This window comes from Ixodes scapularis, unplaced genomic scaffold (genome assembly GCF_016920785.2).
Source record: "Ixodes scapularis isolate PalLabHiFi unplaced genomic scaffold, ASM1692078v2 PGA_scaffold12__126_contigs__length_90152505, whole genome shotgun sequence".
NCBI lineage: Eukaryota > Metazoa > Arthropoda > Arachnida > Ixodida > Ixodidae > Ixodes > Ixodes scapularis.
In genome coordinates this window covers 67,526,840-67,544,951 of record NW_024609838.1, presented here as the reverse complement: position 1 = coordinate 67,544,951, position 18,112 = coordinate 67,526,840, and the positions used below count along the sequence as shown (strand labels likewise).

General features: G+C 46.8%; 1 protein-coding gene and 2 long non-coding RNA genes across 6 annotated transcripts; 2 read left to right on the top strand and 1 right to left on the bottom strand.

Annotated features, from left to right (window-relative positions):
* Nucleotides 1–353: 353 nt before the first annotated feature.
* On the top strand, nt 354–1,236 carry LOC121835387. The gene is made up of 3 exons (XR_006077587.1): nt 354–430; nt 632–728; nt 1,218–1,236. It is a non-coding gene; the product is annotated as an uncharacterized LOC121835387 (long non-coding RNA).
* Nucleotides 1,237–1,332: 96 nt separating this feature from the next.
* Nucleotides 1,333–14,985, bottom strand: LOC120846848. Of its 4 annotated transcripts, XM_040218744.3 has the most exons (5): nt 14,954–14,985; nt 13,597–13,749; nt 12,477–12,644; nt 9,993–10,186; nt 1,333–1,579 (listed from the first exon to the last, which is right to left on the bottom strand). In XM_040218744.3, exons 2-5 carry the CDS (start codon nt 13,685–13,687, stop codon nt 1,511–1,513), a joined length of 522 nt encoding a protein of 173 aa, XP_040074678.1. In that variant the 5' UTR covers nt 13,688–13,749; nt 14,954–14,985; the 3' UTR covers nt 1,333–1,510. The 4 variants fall into 4 exon arrangements, 1 of the variants encoding a protein (XP_040074678.1); XR_005798792.2 differs by lacking the exons at nt 1,333–1,579; nt 14,954–14,985 and adding an exon at nt 12,818–12,918 and having other exon boundaries at nt 8,592–10,186; nt 12,128–12,644; nt 13,597–13,744; XR_005717131.3 differs by lacking the exons at nt 1,333–1,579; nt 14,954–14,985 and adding an exon at nt 12,818–12,918 and having other exon boundaries at nt 8,592–10,186; nt 13,597–13,744.
* LOC120846849 lies at nt 2,202–2,974 on the top strand. The gene is made up of 2 exons (XR_005717132.3): nt 2,202–2,506; nt 2,660–2,974. It is a non-coding gene; the product is annotated as an uncharacterized LOC120846849 (long non-coding RNA).
* Nucleotides 14,986–18,112: the final 3,127 nt, after the last annotated feature.

Genomic DNA, 18,112 nt, shown 5'->3' with positions numbered 1-18,112 from the left:
GACTCCCTCCCGCGTGGCTCAGGCCCAAAGTCTCAACCCTGTCCCCCAGTGGGTTGGGTGCAGGGGTAACGCCGACAAGGTTTGACCAGAGGAAAATTGGCGACTCCCTCGCCGGGGGGAAGAGGCGGGGGGTGATGTTTTTAGTTTTTTTGCCCGATCCCCCAAAGGTCAGCCTGGCGATATCCCGCACTACCTGGTGATAGTTAGGAGAGGGGGGAGAGAAAATTGGCTTAGAAGGGCGGAGGAATCAAATGTTTGTCTTTATTAGACGTAGGCTAGGTGGCGCAAGCTACCGCCCGATACAAAGGGTATAGCCAGTAGCATCCATCCATCCATCCATCCTTTTCCAAGATGGCCGTTTTTGTTTCGCGAACGTTCTGCGAGGAGAGTTCGGCGACTTGCGTGACTTACGAACAGAACTGCCTAATTGGTATGTTAATTTTGGTGGCTACTTATCGCGGAATATCGTGGGTATCTTGTATTTGTACAAGAACTAGTATATAAGGTTCAGACTGTTCGTACAGAACGTTAGCTCGGCGGGTCTAGTCTCTTCTAAATTGCTTGGTTGCCTTTTGTCCACGTTTATTTCCCTCCCAAACCCATCACACACTGGTTCAGTTTCTGTTTCCAGTACCTACAATTGAGTAAATTGTTTTAGAGGAGGGGATGCCCAGCTTCAGCAGCTTCAATGTGCGAGGAACACTCCAGCCCCCTCAACAAAGCTGGAGGTGCGGATAGAGTCGAGATTTTAACTGACTAATGAATGCTGCATCGGATGTTATGCAGTAGTAAGTCATGACATTTTTGTATTTATGTCGTGCATCGGCCGTAAAGCGAAACTTACGTTGCGTAGGTTACATAGGACGTAACTAACTTTTATTTTGGGTTCTGTTTGTCATAGCTTTAATTTTCATATTAGGTTACGTCGATCGGACCAAACTTTATTTTTCATATTGGGTACCTTAGATGTAACTCGAAATCTTGGGGTAAGGTTACGCTAGACACTGCGTTGAAAGATGCACTTTTATTTTTTTGAAAAGTATTCTTCAACTTACGGCAGTGGCGAATAGCACTTGTGTTGATGAGATGTTTTGATTCCGCATGTCCGGAAAGTTGCCGGGGCAGCTGTCGACTATCTATATAGGACGGTAATGTTGCAGGTACAAAAGTGAATAATACACCGTGTTGAATATTTATTTATTGGTCTTTTTCGGCAGTGCCGCTTGTGCCTGGACAATGGAAGATGATGCAAAGGCCAAAAGAAAGCTACACTGCATCTGCACTCTGAATAATGTGATGTCTCGGTAGCTACACATGCTTTGTTAAAGGGAAGTTTATCTCGCCACTTGCTAGGCATCATTGAGGTGATTTGGCTGTGTGCCTTTATTTTATGCTAATAGAATGTACTGCACTTACAACTGCTTGTTGTAGGTGCAGCCTACAACAATCAGTTGCAAAGGAGCACCGTTTAGTGAATCCATTCGATTAACATAAGCAAGTCTGGAAGATGCTAAAGACTAGAGCATGATGCACTGAGGCATGTTGACCTATGCTTGAGCACCCACTCTCCTCTCTTGGGCTGTAAACCAGGCAAAATGTAAAATTATTCTTGCGAAAACAGCAGGGATGTGGCATGCATAAAAACTTGTCGATCATGCTCTGAATATGCTGGCCGCCCAAGCGAGCGACTCACTGACTGACTGGCTCGGCTTTGCCATCAGCCAAGGCAGGACAAGCAAATGCTACAGCAAGCAGTCAAGTTCGGTGAATTTTGTTTTTCTAAAAACAAATTTGCTAAAAGGAGATTCGTTGCCATTTCCTCTAAACGGAGTGTCTTCTTGAAAGAATTCAATAAAAAAGGGGGTTTCAAAACTTGTGCTTGGAAAAATAGATGCCTCTGCTCGGGCCGTACACATCAACTTTCTTAGATCTGTCGGTTGACAAGCTCCATAAAAGAGCAGCAGTAAAAAAAAAAAAAAAAAAAAAAAAAAAATTGAGACGTTTACAATTCTTTGTAACATGAAATTAGAGCGCAGCGCTTGAGTAGGAGGAGGGGAGGTTATGCCTCTCCTATCCCTCCATACCCTCTCCTCCCCCTCCCATTTAGCAGGCAATTTTCGCTAAATTTCCTGCTAAATTTAGCAAGAATTTCCCCGCTAAATTTAGCGGTTTAAGTTTCCTCTCTAAATCTTGTGGGGAAATTGATGTCACACAACCTCAACACCAATTCAGTTTCCCCGCTATATTTAGCGGGGAAACTGAATTGGTGTTGAGGAAACAACCCTGCTAAATGGCACATGACTTCATGCCACGTCACTCACAAACAAATTCAGTTCCTCAGCTAGATTTAGCAGAAAAATTGACATTGCGTGACCTCAACACAAATTCAATTTCTCACTAAATTCAGCAAGGTGATCATGCAGACGGCGACGCAATGAAGCGTGGAAATGGGCACCTAAGAGCTGCACTCTAAACCAGTTTTTCTCTGTTGCCGGTGCACAAGCAGGTAAGGGCGGATAGCATTCCTAGTGCCAATTCCTTTGCGGTCAACGAAAAACGCTTTTTGAACAACGCTCTTTCTGTTTTAAGTATTGTGCAGGCCTTAAGTTTACTATAAGAACAACAACAACAACAAAAAAAAAATCACTTTCCACTGCAGGTAATGTGCATCCAACGTTCCACTGGATCTGTCCAAAGGGCAGGCTGATACTGCGGCAGACGCCACTGAGCGGACACACTGCAAAAAGGCGTCGGGCGTTTTCCGAAGTTTGTCAACTGACCTAGATCTGAGAACGTTGGTACATGTATTGCTACCGTTGCCAAGCAGGACTGGAGATTGTTAGAGTGTGAACAATGTTCACACTTTGGTCAATGCAAGCACATCTTTTTTTTTTAGTAATATTGACTAACAAGATTGCAGCAATCAAACAAGTTAACACCGAAATGTTAAAAGCAATAAAGAAATTAAAGCCCGGCTGTTCTGCGAGTGCAGATTTTATATCTTGCTTTATTTTAAGGGCTGCACTGATTTGTTTGCGCCTTCATTAAAGGGGCCCTGCAACCATATTTAAGCGTCTACCTTTTTTGCGGTTTCCACGTCTCTTGGCGTTCAGGCAAGCCAGCGGGCACGGAGAAAGTAACTAAATGTCAGTGCGTCATATTTTAACCGGCCTACGCAAAAACCTCCTTTACCTACGGGGGCGACCCGCATTGCTGAAAGCGCGCGAAATGCGACGTCTTTGGTCCTGGGCTTACTAGTGGTCGGAGCCGCTAAAAGCTAAAAGAACCGTTTCAATTATTTGTGAAAGTAGTTTTGTTCAGTATTTTAGACCAGAAAAGAAACAAATGCAGTTTATAAAGTACGGAAACAAGAAACGACCCTTCGACATACCCGCCACCCAAGCGGTGGAAAAGGCGGCGCATACTAGAAAGGTGTAGTGGGATCAGGCAATGACGAGGGCAAGCGTAGAAAGGTCTCGGGTGTATGCGGCGGCGCTGCAGTCGAAAATCCGACCAGTTCCGAGCATTTCAAAGGCCTTCGGCGAGCAGCTTTGGCTTGCGGTTTGGCCCTTTGGCGGTATGGCAGTGCGAAGTGGCTCCCGTTCTGAACTGATCTTTACCCCGTGTTTGCTGTCGTTTGTGACCAATGAAGTGTCATGCCGAATTAGTGTTTAATCGTGCAGCAAATGCAATGCCAGCCCCCCTGGCTGCCCGCTTCATACAGCCTTTCCAGAACATGCTATATGGCGCCCTCTCGAGCTGTTGACACGGAGCGCTCGCTGAGCTCACTTAGCCCTCTTCTAGTTCATGGCCACTCGAGCGACCAAGGACGTCATGAAAAAGGTTATGTTTTGCTTGTTCTTGTAATTTTAATTTGCCTATAACTTTTAAAATAAAGCGAAATTCGAGAAAAGAAAAGTTTAATTAAGTTGCACTGACTACGTTCAGTGCGCTCAGGTTCGGTGCAAATGAAAAACCAGTCAAAAAGCCCTTGCAGGGCCCCTTTAAAGCATGCATTTCATCTCCGAGAAGTTGTGATTTTTCATTGTTGTGGAAGAGGTCTCATAGCACCAGTGAAGGACGATGGTGATATATCTAGGGTAGACAGTCACTGCCTGGGTCTTTAATATAAGCTTTGAAAGAGTCTATAGTCAGTTGCAACCTAAGAACGAAGGGCGAGGGTAAGACGGGTTGGGGAGGAGGAAGCAGGCGGAACACTAAAGAGAGAAGGAGGTTTCCCCCTCTCTTCTCCAGCGTTCCGTCTGCTTCCTCCTCCCCGGCCCATCTTACCCTCGCCCTTAGGTTGCAACGGACTATAGATAGTTGTACACAGACATGGGTCTCTTTACTCCAGTTAAAAACAGCACCATTCAATGGAATTTTTTTAGGTTGTCAGTAGAAATGTTTTTGTAAACTTGAATACAAGGCACCATCCGTTTTTCTCACTGAAGCAAGTTGATATTTTTTCTTTCTATTTATAACTAGCTTTTGACAAGATCAATTACAAATTGCTTTTGTAAAAACCTTTATTGTATGGTGTAGCACTGCCACTTTTAAAATGGTTTAATGACTAAGTCCCTCACAAGATGAGAATGGCTATGAGAAGCCTCAGTTGCCCTGCCTCCAGCAAGAGAGCTTCCTACCTTCGGCAACGCGTAGAGGCGGGACATTTGTAAGACACACCCAGCCGTTCGCATTCCATTCAGCAATGCTTAGGCATCTTGCAAACCTCAAGAATGCACGCACAGCCAAAGCATGAGGAAAGGCGATGAGTGCTCGCTGGAGGCTGAGCTATAAGACATGCCCTGCATTTCTCATCTTCCCTGCGATTATTAGCACCGAGATGTTCTGGTGATATCCTATTTCGCTCGCAACATCACGGGCGGTTTGATACTTGAACCCTATGTTCCAGGTGAGAAAAAAAAAAGTGCCTTTCATGGAAGGCTTGTCAAAATAATAGGCGCCAGAGAGTAACGGCCATCTGTGTTCAGTCCTTATTTAGAACCCTATGTTCATGTTCTGTGGCCGCATTGAAAAGTACTGCAAGAGAGCCCAAGTGTGCTCCTGATCTCGCCCCACCAGTCTCCTCCTGCACAATAAATTGACTGCTACGGTCACCAAATGTCAATAGATGCACATTCGAACGCAGCAACTGAAGCCAGCTACAAACACAGTATCTTTCAAAGTATCTTTGAAAGATATCTTTGTATCAAAGCTACAGACACAGTATCTTTCCAAACAGACTGCAGGTCACCCCTCACTTGGGCGAGGGGGGTGACTCGTGTGGTCTGCTTCTGCGGTCTCCAAAAATATTTTCGTAAACAACTCCCACATCTACCTACAGTAAAATAAGCAATATTCAAAACTTAAAAAAAAAAAAAAAAAAGCCGTTTACGACTCCCTGTAACGCCGGATTAGAGCGCAGCTCTTGAGGAGGATGAAAGGATACGGAGGGATGGGTGACGCCCTGAGGGCCCCCTCGCTTTCGCGCTGCGGGACAGTCCCAGACACGAAGCTTTGAGGTTCTCCGGCGCGGGCTGCGGCACCCCAACACATGTGTGCTGGGCTGTACATGTCTGTTTTTTCGTTCTTTTTTTTTTTCCTCGGGCGCTTAAAAGCCGAAGTCCAAAGTCTACTCGTCGAACAGCGTTCACCCACACCTTCTCCAGTTTTTGGTCCGTTGGAAACTAGTGAAAAAGCACCTCCGTGTTGCACAGCGGGTTGTTTGAGCAGCCCACAGCGCTACAAGTTGTACTTGGCATCTTTTGAGGAACAGCTGGGCAGTCTTGGGCGCACCAAGTTGCTCGCTAAAACGAGTCTTGGAGTCCTCACAAGCAGATAAACAAAAGGCTATAGCGAAGCTACATGGGCTACAGATAAAATCAACGGCTAAACACGCCAATCACAAGCCGAAGTACCGGTGGTAGCGGCTCGAAGAAACGCACTCCGCGCAACGCCCGGGCCGGAGGAAAAGAGAACGATACTGACGTCACGGCGCAATGTTGCTTTAGCGATCGCCAACCCGCTGGCCGCCCGCTAAGAAGCAGCGGCTTGCGGCAGGTCACATTTTTATTATCGGCATTAGTTGAGAATGCGGCGTCCCACGGACGTAATATTTTGGCTGAGGTCGTATTTTGTGTGTCTACAACGATACCAGTAATTTATTTCATTTTGAGTTTTGGCCGGAGTTGCCCTTTAAGTTGGTCAGAGTATCTGACTGCAAAGGGTTAATAATCCATTTTTAATCGACATAGAGGCGAACTAACTAGCCACTCGGCGCTTTGACGTAGCGCGTCGTCTGCTCGATCCTACCAGCACCGCTACAGGAAGGCGTCCGCGAGATGAAACCACCAAAACATCTCGTCGCCAATGGTGACACAGTGGTCGAGTCTAACATGTGAGCTAGGGCCGGCTCACGTGCTTTGGGTACCACGGATGTGTCGCACTGAAAATGCGGAAAGCTTTTGAGGGAAAGGAAGTACAAAATAGTCCGTCATGTTTTCGAATTTTCGTACCGAAAAGCAGACTTTTGACTCTCGGCCCACTGAACAATATGTTACAGTTGAACCCCGTTGTCACAGGGTTCTTTGTGGTTAATAATTGACAAAATACAATGTCCTTCGTTTTTCATGAAAACTTGTATTTACAAAAAAAAATCAAAGGGTTCATATGCTTATACAAAAAAAGAAAACTTAGCTAAAGAAAGGAAAACGCATCAGTCACCATGTCTTTGAGTCCCTGTGCAGCAGTGTGTCTTGTGCTGTCGTTGTCGGCCCACGGTTGTGGCTGGAAGTCAGGAGCGGGAGCGGTTGGCTTCCGTCGGCGGCCCCAGAGTTACCGCACCAAGCGCTCCCGCTGTAGGAAGCCGGGGGCAGCGTAGGCTTCTATTCGCTGCCCTCGCTGGAACAGGCTGCTGGTCAGACAGTAGGAGGCCGCCGATTGCCCTGGCCGATCGTGTCGTTCCGCTCTCTGCACAATCTCCCGGCCAGTCCTTTTCACGCCCTCTGAGCACGCACTCCAAAATCTCTCTTCTTCGTTTCTCCCTCCAGGCCGATCCATGGGTTGACTTGCACTTCTTTTCCACATTAAGTCACATCATCACACCCGTAATAACCAAACCGCGGGGGAAGGAAACGTTTTTCGTTCTCGCAAGAATTTCGCTGCTGCAGAAATGGACAACTAAGCACACCTATTACTTTTCATGATGCTGTCCTTGGATTTCAGAATCGTAGAAAGCGAGAAGCAAAGGATACTGAACTCCTCTGTAATATCAGACTTCTTTCTGGCTTTGGCAGTGATCGCAGAGTTCTCCTGAAGTGCAAAAAACTTAAACTTTTTAATGGGAGGCGGCATCTTTCCGACAGGCCAAACGAAAAGTAGTAAACAAGGCGCGAGCGATCTCGGCGTGCACGCGGCGGACGGCGAAATAGCAGCAGGCGGTGTCGTCACGTACCTAGGTAGTTGCCAACAGATGGGCTAGCAAAACGCTGTTTTCACCAACCCCCAAAAAAAAGCATCTAGTTGCCATTGTCATCATTATTTGACCGAATGTAAACAGCAATGGCCGCGCCGATGCTTGTCGGAAACGTATGTGCCCAACTTGTCGGACGAGTGTACTGCTCCATTTTTCACAATTCTGGGTTCCAAACTCGCTCATTTGACGAAAAAATGTTGCAGATCGCGTAGGGTTATTGTAATGTACGCTAGAGGTTCAAGTGGTGCTAGTGTGCCGACGCAAGTTGAAGCAGACAGCAACCAGTCGAAAATTGACTTCCGGTAATGCATTTCTATGGGGAAAAAAAAAACGGTGCAAAAACGGCTTCGCACGTGTATTTATGTGCACTGTCGGACACTCTCAGCGCGAACACAACGTCGGCGCTTTCTAGCATCGGGGATATACGTGCCAAACGAACGAAGGTATCTGGAAATTAAGGGAGACGGCCAAACATACTGTCGAACCCGGTTATATCACACCCGTATTTCGAATTATTGTTTATATGAAACAGTCCAAACATCCCCTAGAAAATTGCATTGTTTTTCTGTATCGAATGCCCATAACTCCCATGGAGGGGACACTCGATGTAGCGAACGAAGGCCGTTCTTCGCTTCTCCCTATAGGTTGGATTGCGCCGGCAGGGAGCACACAGCTCGGGTTGCAAGGCTGGCAGACCGCCAACCCAGCATATGCGCACGCGGGGATGCACAGCGAAAAAGCAATTGTATAAAAAATAAAAAAAGCAACCAATAAAAACAAAAGAAGTGGAGGATGGCAAAAGCAAGGGGAAGGGCACCTGCGCGCGTGGGGAGGGCAGGGAGTGCCCGCTGTTGGAACGGTCGCGTGCAAACACCGCTCTCACTGTGCGACTCCTTAGCCCCAAAATAAAAAAAAAAAAAAAAAAAAAAAAAAAGATTTTGTTAGGTGGAGTGTTTTGACAACAAGGGTTGAGCAATCGCACTTTGAACGCCTTATGTTTGTTTACCCTTTCCTTTCCCTGTTATTGCTCCCGTTTCCGGCTTGAGCGGCGTCACCGTCAGGTCTCAACACCCCCCCCCCCCCCCCCCCCCCCCCCCGAGGTCACATGACTAGACCTGGGGGGGTCACGTAAACCTCAGTTTACCTTTTTTTATACTTTATTCGCTATCAATTTTACTAACCACTTCGTTCTGTTTTCTTTTTAAATCTAATAAAAGTTATTCGCTATCATCAAAACTGTATTGTGTTGTTATTTTATTTTATGACATGCTTTTTAGAGAGTGACAGCATGTGGCGACATGGTGTCCGCCCATCTTGACCTAAAACAAAGTTCTGTGTCACTCAGGGAATTTCACAAAAGTACTCAGAGGAAACCTGAAAAACTCAGGGAATTTGAAAATGCCAACTTGGTAGACACATTGAATAACTCTATGGCAGATCACTACCTCAAACTTTCGTTAATGCGGGACTGCTTTTTAAAACTCTTTGCTGTTGAGAGGGTGCAAATGCATTGAACCCTACGGACGTTCGCTGGGGCCGCCAGATTTCTTCGTTGCCGCGAGAATTCCATTCTTGAAAGGTTCAACTGTATTAGCAAAATACGAATCTAAATTAATTTATCCCACCCAAAATAAATTCCATGGCTCCTTTTTAAACACTGTGATTTTATCCAAGCCTCGGGTAAAAACAGTTTAGCTTTCTCGGCTCCCGATTGGACGCGTCGCAGGTTTCTGCCGGGCAAGCTTTGTCAACTAACGTCCCAACTCTTTAGCCCCGCACGGATGGTGAGAGATATCTCGCGGTGGCTGATGTTCGTTCTGAACCTTTCTTTATCCACCGGTGTATATGGACGTCTGTACAGCAACAAAATGACTGAAAACTTGCAAGTTAAGCACAGGTTGTGGATTGCTTGCTTTATAGAATAGCAGACACACAATTCAAGCTCGTGTCCGATTTTGTTGCTCGTGGGACGTCATTTTTTTAGCAGAAAGTTCACTTTTTCTGCAGTTCTACTGTCCCGCATGGTGGACAAACCAGTCATCTGCTCTTGTTCCCTGCCTAAGTGATGCATGACGGGAGTGCATTCAGGTACACACTTAATTCTCAGGGCGCAGCGAGCGCATGCACGTGTGGAGTGCCGGCGGCGAAACAAACTCACTTCATGTTGCGAGTGGGTGCGCATGGGCACGATTGCAGCGAAACAAACTCTCTATTAGTTTTCACATGTGGTCATGCACTGTGCACGAGCATGTAGCTTCGTCTTGCATCTTGTTCGCATGCAGAAGTTGCTTCGACGGCGTAGCAGAAATTACACTAGCCTTGACAATAAAGAACAAAGAGGCTTACGCCGAGCCTAGACACTGGTGCAAAAGACGGCCGAGCCAGAAAACCTAAGCCAAGTCGCCACAAAATTATGTTTCGAAATGGCTGAATTGGCAAGACTGAACCGCCACCAAACATGTTCTGTTGTAGAACACAAAAGTACATCCCCTGACACGAGCGTCCAAAATATACTTACAATGGCTAGCGACGCCTCATAAAGGTCATGCAGTGACCCTCTGCTTGGCCGGTTAAGCCACACGCAGTGCCGTGCAGAGTACAGGACGACGCCCGTGAGCCAGCCGGTGCGGTGACTCCGGGCCTGCCCGTAGTGTTCCGCTGCTACCTTGGACAAGGCGAAAGCGAGCTCATCGATGCCATGATCCCCGGGACCTGTGGTGTATAACTATTGTGATTAAAAGTCTTACAGTCGCCGACCAATGTCACTTAGTCAAATGAAAATGAAAGAAGCGAGATGTCTTCTTCCACATTTTGCTGTTCTCTATTTTTGTTCCTTTTACATCTCTAGTTGTAAGATCAATGTTGACCAAGTTCTTTTTTGTTATCAACTTGTTCGCATTAAAATCTAAAATTTTACAACAGGGTAGAGTTGTAAAACCAAGAGGGGCTACACAACACACGCATGCAGCCCCCCCACCCCACTTCATGGGGGTGGTCCTACGCAAGTATGTAGCTGCGCTGCAGAGAAGCATGATACACATGATCTACACGGACTTTTAGCTGCATTCTTCCATGAATCTAATGTCCGCCTGGCCGTATAACTTATAACTGTCATAACTTTCACTTTTTCTTTGAAATCTGTAAATGTTAAAAAAGAAAACCTGTATAACCATAGCTAAAAAAAAATCTGACACTTGAATTGCTAAAAACAGTTTGGGGACTTCCAAGAGCGATTATTGCATAAAACAGCTTGTCAATGGTCAGAGCCTAGCAAAGCTCAACCACCACCAGCATGGCACTGCCAACAGCGCTGATGTCACTTGCATGACACATCCACATGCCGTGTCAATCATACATGGAACGCATGAAAGCATGGCGGGCAGTCCATGCAGCGTCTTTCACTTTTTCTTTGAAATCTGTAAATGTTAAAAAAGAAAACCTGTATAACCATAGCTAAAAAAAAATCTGACACTTGAATTGCTAAAAACAGTTTGGGGACTTCCAAGAGCGATTATTGCATAAAACAGCTTGTCAATGGTCAGAGCCTAGCAAAGCTCAACCACCACCAGCATGGCACTGCCAACAGCGCTGATGTCACTTGCATGACACATCCACATGCCGTGCCAATCATACATGGAACGCATGAAAGCATGGCGGGCAGTCCATGCAGCGTTGACTGTTGGTGGCTGCGGAAGCTCGGCGCAGACACAGAAGCACCAAAGGCGGAGGATGGCACATGTTTTCTGTTGCAGCAATGTCCTTTTGCTCGGCACACCGCCAAAAAACATTTCGGATTGGCGTTCAACATTTCTAATGGTAATCGTCTTATCTGTATGTACTTGGCTGAAAGAACCGTGAGGACATTGAGAAAATCGTGTTCCGCAGTCAATTTACCTGCCCTTCGTAGTACACTATGTACTGGCGCATGACGTTGCTCTGTGTTCCTAGTATTATATTTCTCTTTTTTAGATGGCTGCAAAAGACGAGGACAAAGACATTACAGCAGCACTGCCAATAGTTTCTCCATGTTGAGTGCTGAATTCCTGTGAAGCAGGATACGTTTCTCAAACCTTGCTGGCGCCATGGCCACAAAACGAACAAGTGATATCAATGCATGCCTTTTATATGGTCGGTGACAACTCAAGAAGGTAGGGGAAGAAAAAGGAAGGTGGGAGAGGACGAGATGGATGCAACGCCGGCGAAGGGAGAGGGTTTGACCAGCATTGTGCCCGCTTCCTCCTCTCCCACCTTCTTTTCCCTGACCCTACCTCCTTAACCTGCAACATAGTTCAAATCAAACTGCAAAATTTCTTCGAGGCTCGAGAGTGAAAGCAGCTTGTCAGGATGTATTTTGTGCGAATACCATTTAGCTGAAGCACATTGTTTTTGTGGACTCAAGGTACGTGGCTAAAAAGTCAATGCCAGGGATCTTTGTGAGAAAAAGAACACTTAAAAGATATCCTCGGCCGCAGTTGGCTCTTTAGGTCACATATTTGACGATAGGTATTGTTAACACATATTTATGTGAACACCAGGATGCTGTTTTGATGGTAACATACTAAATGGTGATAAAAACAAAAAAAAAAACAAAGCTGGGAGTAGAAGCACATTATCTACCTTTCCCTACCAAAGAACAATGAAACGATTAGTCACCTGCTCAGGACTTTGGTCGTCTGCTTAGTTGTGGGCGACGCCTCTGCGAGCATCAATGACAGCCCCCATTCTAGCGTGCAGAGAGCCATACAGTGCTTCTGTAAAGGATGCCTTCACCATCAGACTTTTAACAGAGCGGTCACTCCTTTTTTTTTCTGCGCATCGAACGAAAGGACGGTACAGTAGCAGACGACGCCAGCGTGCACGGCTGCTGGCGTCACTGCGTGTGCTCCAAGCTTCCGCGGGTGCTTGCAGTCCTCGCTGCATGGAGCACTGGCTACGCACTCGCGTGCTCCCTTCAAGATTGGACTGCTCAGTGCACCGCTAGGAAAAGCAGTACAAAACATACCGCGACGATGCATCAGGGGCATGCACTGGTCCCCTGAAGTGTGCTTCGAACCATGTGCAGTGCAGGGTGCAGCACAGCATCCGCGTGAGTCAGCCGCGGCAGTGATTCGGGGCTCGTAGTGTTCTGCGGCTGCCTTGAAAAAGTGAGGGCCAGCTCTTCGCACCTCCTCTGAAAAATGTTTTACAACAGAGAGGTCAGTTATCTCCCTGCCTCTCATTGCCTTTCTGCTGTCCTGTCCTTTGTTCGAGAGCAATCGCTGCTATATTGTGTCTCAGCACGATCACCTTAGTCATACAAAGGAACGTGCAGATAAAGATCATTATTATTAAAGCACGTTTTACCTTCACGTTCAAACTTCGGGCCTCCTGCTTTCTCCTCGCGTGTGGCGGCAAGCGTCTGTTGAGGCTACCATGCTTCGAGACGATCCTCGCGTGGTTCAGACCTGCGTTAGATTTTTTTTTTTTTAATTACGCCCTGGCAGCTCGTTTAAGCGCCTCTCGGCGTGTTCCCGCGCAGACAGTGACAGGCGAAGCATCAGATTCTACGCTTGCTTCGTTGGGCCTTCCTGTCTCGTTGAAAAACTGGATCGAAGTCTGTGTCGATGGCATGCAATCATTGCTATAGCGACTTATTGAGCACTTGCGGTCATACGGAAGCTTCCAAAATTGTGAGCGCGCACCTAAAGGGGTATTCACACGAGGGAGAAATCCCGGGGATTTCTCCCCGGCACGCGCGCATCACGAGATAAAAACGCGAGGCTTTTGTACACCGCAAAGCCTGACGTTTTCGTCGTGGGATGCGCGTGCCGGGGAGAAATCCCCGGGATTTCTCCCTCGTGTGAATACCCCTTAAGCCTTTGCGGAGGGCCCTGCTAACCGTCACGTCCGCATGTTCTACCGAACGATTTCGGGCGAGCGGTTGGTAAAGGCAGCTCAAGAAACAAATCGACACGTTAAGCGCACGAAACCCAATTCAAATCCGCTTGGATGGCATCAGCATTCAGCACCGACCGACCATTCCCGCCATTTCTATTAGCGCCTTTGTTCCCGGACGCACCGGACTAAATTATGTCCAACGACTCCAAACGGAACTGAAGCACTAAAGTGCGGTGAACACTCACCTTTATGAATACCGCCTGTTCTTGGTGTTCTTGGAGATGTACGAGAGGTATTTGGCGGCTCTGGCGGTTCGCGATCGACGCCGGCACTCATCCGGCGAAGCTGAGTGCATACATTGTTTTTGTTGTCAACGGCTGCCACTGCGCACGGTCAACCCAGTGTTGCCAACCTATTTTTTGAAAATACCCCACGCCAACGTCCAGAAAACCCTACATTACCCTACGAATGTTTCTTATTACCCTACAATTTACCCTACGAGGCAAATCTTTGTTCAGATATTACTGTTGCATAGATTATCATGATACAGGGTAATATTAATACAGTGCAAAGCGACAGGGCACACATGCGCGCGCATACCTGCGTTATTCTAGAACACCATGCTTTCAGGTGCGCTCTGTATAATCAGCACAACAGTGATGTAGCGAGCGCACACATATCCCCAACCAACATGTTTAGCCGATTAGTCGTCAAATTAAAAACTGGGCTACGTGGGACCAGCACTCGCGGCGACAGACAAGGCGGCTCATTACAAAAGGAAGCTAATCCGAGCGGCATATTAGCTTCTTTGGGTGTACCGCGCCTAGGGATTCGTCGAACTAAGGTACTATTTCGACAAACTATGCTATTGGAGAGGATAGGAAACCGGCGACTCTTCCGTATTCGCCAAAGTGTCATTCGATGAAACGTCATGGCTTCTGTTTCGTTCGCTAAAACGTCGCTAAAACTCGTCGATCATCAGTGATCGACGCTTTATGGGCGTGGTAAGGAAAGAGTTAATTGCAACGCGCCATAAGAAAAGAGCGCAGAGGACGAGTGGTAGTTCCAGCTATTGTTAGTCGTAGAAAAGCTCAGTTGAACAGGTGGCTTCCGGTTCTGGTGGGCTCGGGGTGGTTTCGCCCGTGGTGCCACGTGTTTCGCAGGTGTAACAAGAACCGCCGGATGTACCAGAGTCATCAGAGAAAAATTGGCGGGAACATGTCCACTGGGATGATACCTCCTCTGGCTCCAAACTCCCTCCGCGCAACTCCCACTCCTCCCACCTCTCCCACTTGCTCGTTGCTCCAGCTCTCCAATACTCTCCAGCTTGGTGTGTGGTACTCTCTGTTAGCTCGTCTTGCAACTTGGATACTTTCGTTCTGCATGATGTCATGGTGTGGCAGCACACGAGTTTGCAAAGCTATCAAAGCTGTGCAAAACCTGCACGGGAGCTTTCTTTTTTTTTTTTTTTCACTTTTTGAAATTACCCTACTTTTGGCAGGGAAATGGCCGGACGGCCCTACAACCCTACAATGTACCAAAAATGCCTAAAATACCCTACAAGTAGGGTAATTACCCTACGGTTGGCAACACTGGGTCAACCTCGTTCCACTCGAGAACTTGAGCTGCTTGAGCTGCTTGAGCTGCTTCAGCTGGCTATCGACGGTTAATACGTCGCCACCCAACACCTGAACGTAGAACGAAAACAAAAACATTGCCCCGCGGCCAAGGGCGCCAAGGTGGAACAGAACGGAACCGTACCAGCCAAAATTAAAAAATCAAACAAGGAAAATTAAAAAAAAAAAAAAGTAAAAACAAACAAAAACAAGAAAAGTACCTTTTTATATATTTTTACTTTAAAACGTTATCTAAAAATCAACAAAATAACAAAACCAGAAGTGACGTCATTTTTTTTTTCAGCCAATCGGCGTTTTCAGTTTTACTATGGTGCCTGGATCGCGTCTTCGACTGGTGTGTTTAGCGTCCTATCCCGCCCATACATCAAAAGTGGTCCCGATGTGGCAACAAATGACGCGAGTGTCATGCTGTTGCCTGTCGCGATCCTGGCGGTTGGCCGTAGAAATGTTGGCAAAAAGCACGAGCGAACGCGAGTGTCGCTGTCGTCACGGCGTCCCAACTTCCGGTTGCACTAGCTTCCGTGAACTGTCACAGTGGAAAGCGACCTGCAGCAGAACAGGCATCTGCTACACACACCATAACTGTTGAGACGCCACCAGGGTCGCGACCGGCGACAACATGACACTTCTATGACGTCATCAGGCGGAAATCAAGGGACCACTTTTTTGGCCGCGGTAAACACACCAGTCAAAGACGTGATCCAGGCACCATAGTTTTACTGCCCCGAAACGCTTGTGCCAACGCTTGTGCTTAGAGTGACAAACCGGAAGTTCGGAAGTAGCACCCCCCCGGTTGCCGCCATATTTCACGCAAATGTGACCACTCGTCACGTGACCTCCCAAGAGCCGTGACGTCACAGGTAAGATGGCAGCGCCCAGAGCTGGCGGATGCGAGTTTGTTCGGTGCGCGGTAGCCGTGATGTGCAGCTGCTTTCCGACGACTTCGGGCTTCTTCGTGCTTGCTGACGCAGGTATAATGTGAAAATATGAAGGAATGAGACTTTATACCGTTTTTGCGCAAGATCGCTCTGGATCATCTGGATATTAACACCTGTGAGACAGCATCAGCTCTGCATCGCCGTACCGGTGCTTGGATTCCGGGATGTGTCCGAGGATCGATAGAACTTTGAGTGCTTTTAACATGAAATTTTCGCATTCTCTTAGCTTTGTTTGAACGTTGAATTATCTAAGAATCTACGCGAAATGTATACGTCGCGTTAGGGCCTAAGGGAAGTTGTTTCAGCCCTCCGTCACCGAACAACCATAGCAACATTTAGCGAGGAAGCTCCTGCGATTTTAACCTTTTGTGCTAATCCACGATTCTACATTCGATCGCTTTTCTTCCTTTTTTTCTTTTTGTGTGTGTGTGAGTGCGAAGTGCACCCTTATTTTCAGCTACGAGGTTGGCGTTTTATTGAGTATGGGGAAGAATGAATCGTTGCAGGCACCTGCTTCAAAGCTATTCGACAACTGTTTTGGTGCATGCATAGATTAACTGCGCATTTTTTCTGTTTTGTAGGATTTATTGCAGCTATACTCTTTTCCATCAAGAGTGCATTGTATTAGTCGGTCAATTATTTAATTGTTCTAATTACCTGGATAAGATGATTCATATTTGTGTTCATCCCTTGCCTGGAGAGCAGTCTTGTTGAAAAATGTTGACTACCATTCCTTTCGGTCTTTTCAATAGACTCTTTTTAAAAGTGTGGGCTGTCTAAACTTCGCATCACCGTAACTTGGAAAAGGCCAACCGCCACAGCCCCCTCGAGCCAATCAGAGAGACGGAGCGAAGGTGTGTGACAAATCTGTGCAGACGAGCACTCTGGTGATATGCTGTCATGTGCCTCTCTCCAATGTGTGTATTGACTCACCGAGACCGTAGCCTTTGCCGTCTGCCAAATTCTGATGAAACAAATTACAGTAGCTACTACTGTAATTACCCCAGGCTTTCATACTTTGGGTATTTGTTCGACAAGAATGTTATGTCCGCCATCCCTGTGAATTCGGCTCAGCACCTATTGGACTCGAATGCTGCATTGGCGTTCGACGTGAACTGGGGCCCATTCGTGTGCTTTGCGCCGAAAAAAATGGTGACGGTTGTGTTGCTTGATAAGGTTCTGCAAAGGGTCTATTGTGTCATACATGTAGGAAGTGTCATGCTATATAACAATGCATCAACACATACTATTAAACTATATGCTCAGAGGTGTGTTTGTTTTTCCAATTAACAAGTTACAGCAGTGTGCTTTAATGCTATTATCATGTGTGTAGTTTTAAGTATCCTCTCTGCAATGCCTACGAAGGCCCCTGGAAGGAATAAATTAATGAATAACATTTTCACATCACTGGAGTTGGTTTTCGGATGCACCACATGTTCAGGAAAGGTTGATTGAGTGCAGCCCCTTGCAAGAAGTCTGCCAGTCTGGTATGACCCCTTAATTAATATTGAAGGGTCAGAGAAGCGAGTGTCCTCGTAAGGTCCAGAGCGTGCAATGGACACAATTCTCGGTGTGTAGACTCTCAAGGCATGAAGGCAAGCGGAAATATGTTTATTTCCACTTGATTACAAAATTATTGATTCTTAGTAAATGGTTCCATAACGAGTTCTTTCTGCGACAGTCTCGTGTCAGGCGTTCAGTCGTAGTACCTGTGGACCTTGTTGTCGGATGACGCTCCTGGCATGTGGGTGTTCAATTTGGTCGAGTGGCAACTTTGACCGACTGATGCTGTCTTGTAATCATACGTCATGTGCACTGAAGCTGCAGGGCTGGCTTCTAATCCGAAAATTTTCCTGGTAGTTTTCGGCATCAATGTAGCAAGTTCGGGCATGTATTGCTTACGTGGCTGTGCCTTTTGCTGTACCGTTGACTTGAAAGCTGGCAACAATTTTTGTTTGCTATCCAAGTCTGGTGATGCTTGCAGTTCACTTTTGAGAGCAACCAACCATTCTATTCCTTCAAGTCACTCAGGGGCATTCTCCCTCAAAGTTGGAAATTGTGTGCTTCACGGAGTGGACACAGAAAATTGGTGTCAGCAAATTTTTAGGTATTGTCCTTGGACGACAACCGACACCAAATCCACTGTCACTGCATCGCCGCTCACCTGCTTTGTCTTGTTGAGGTGA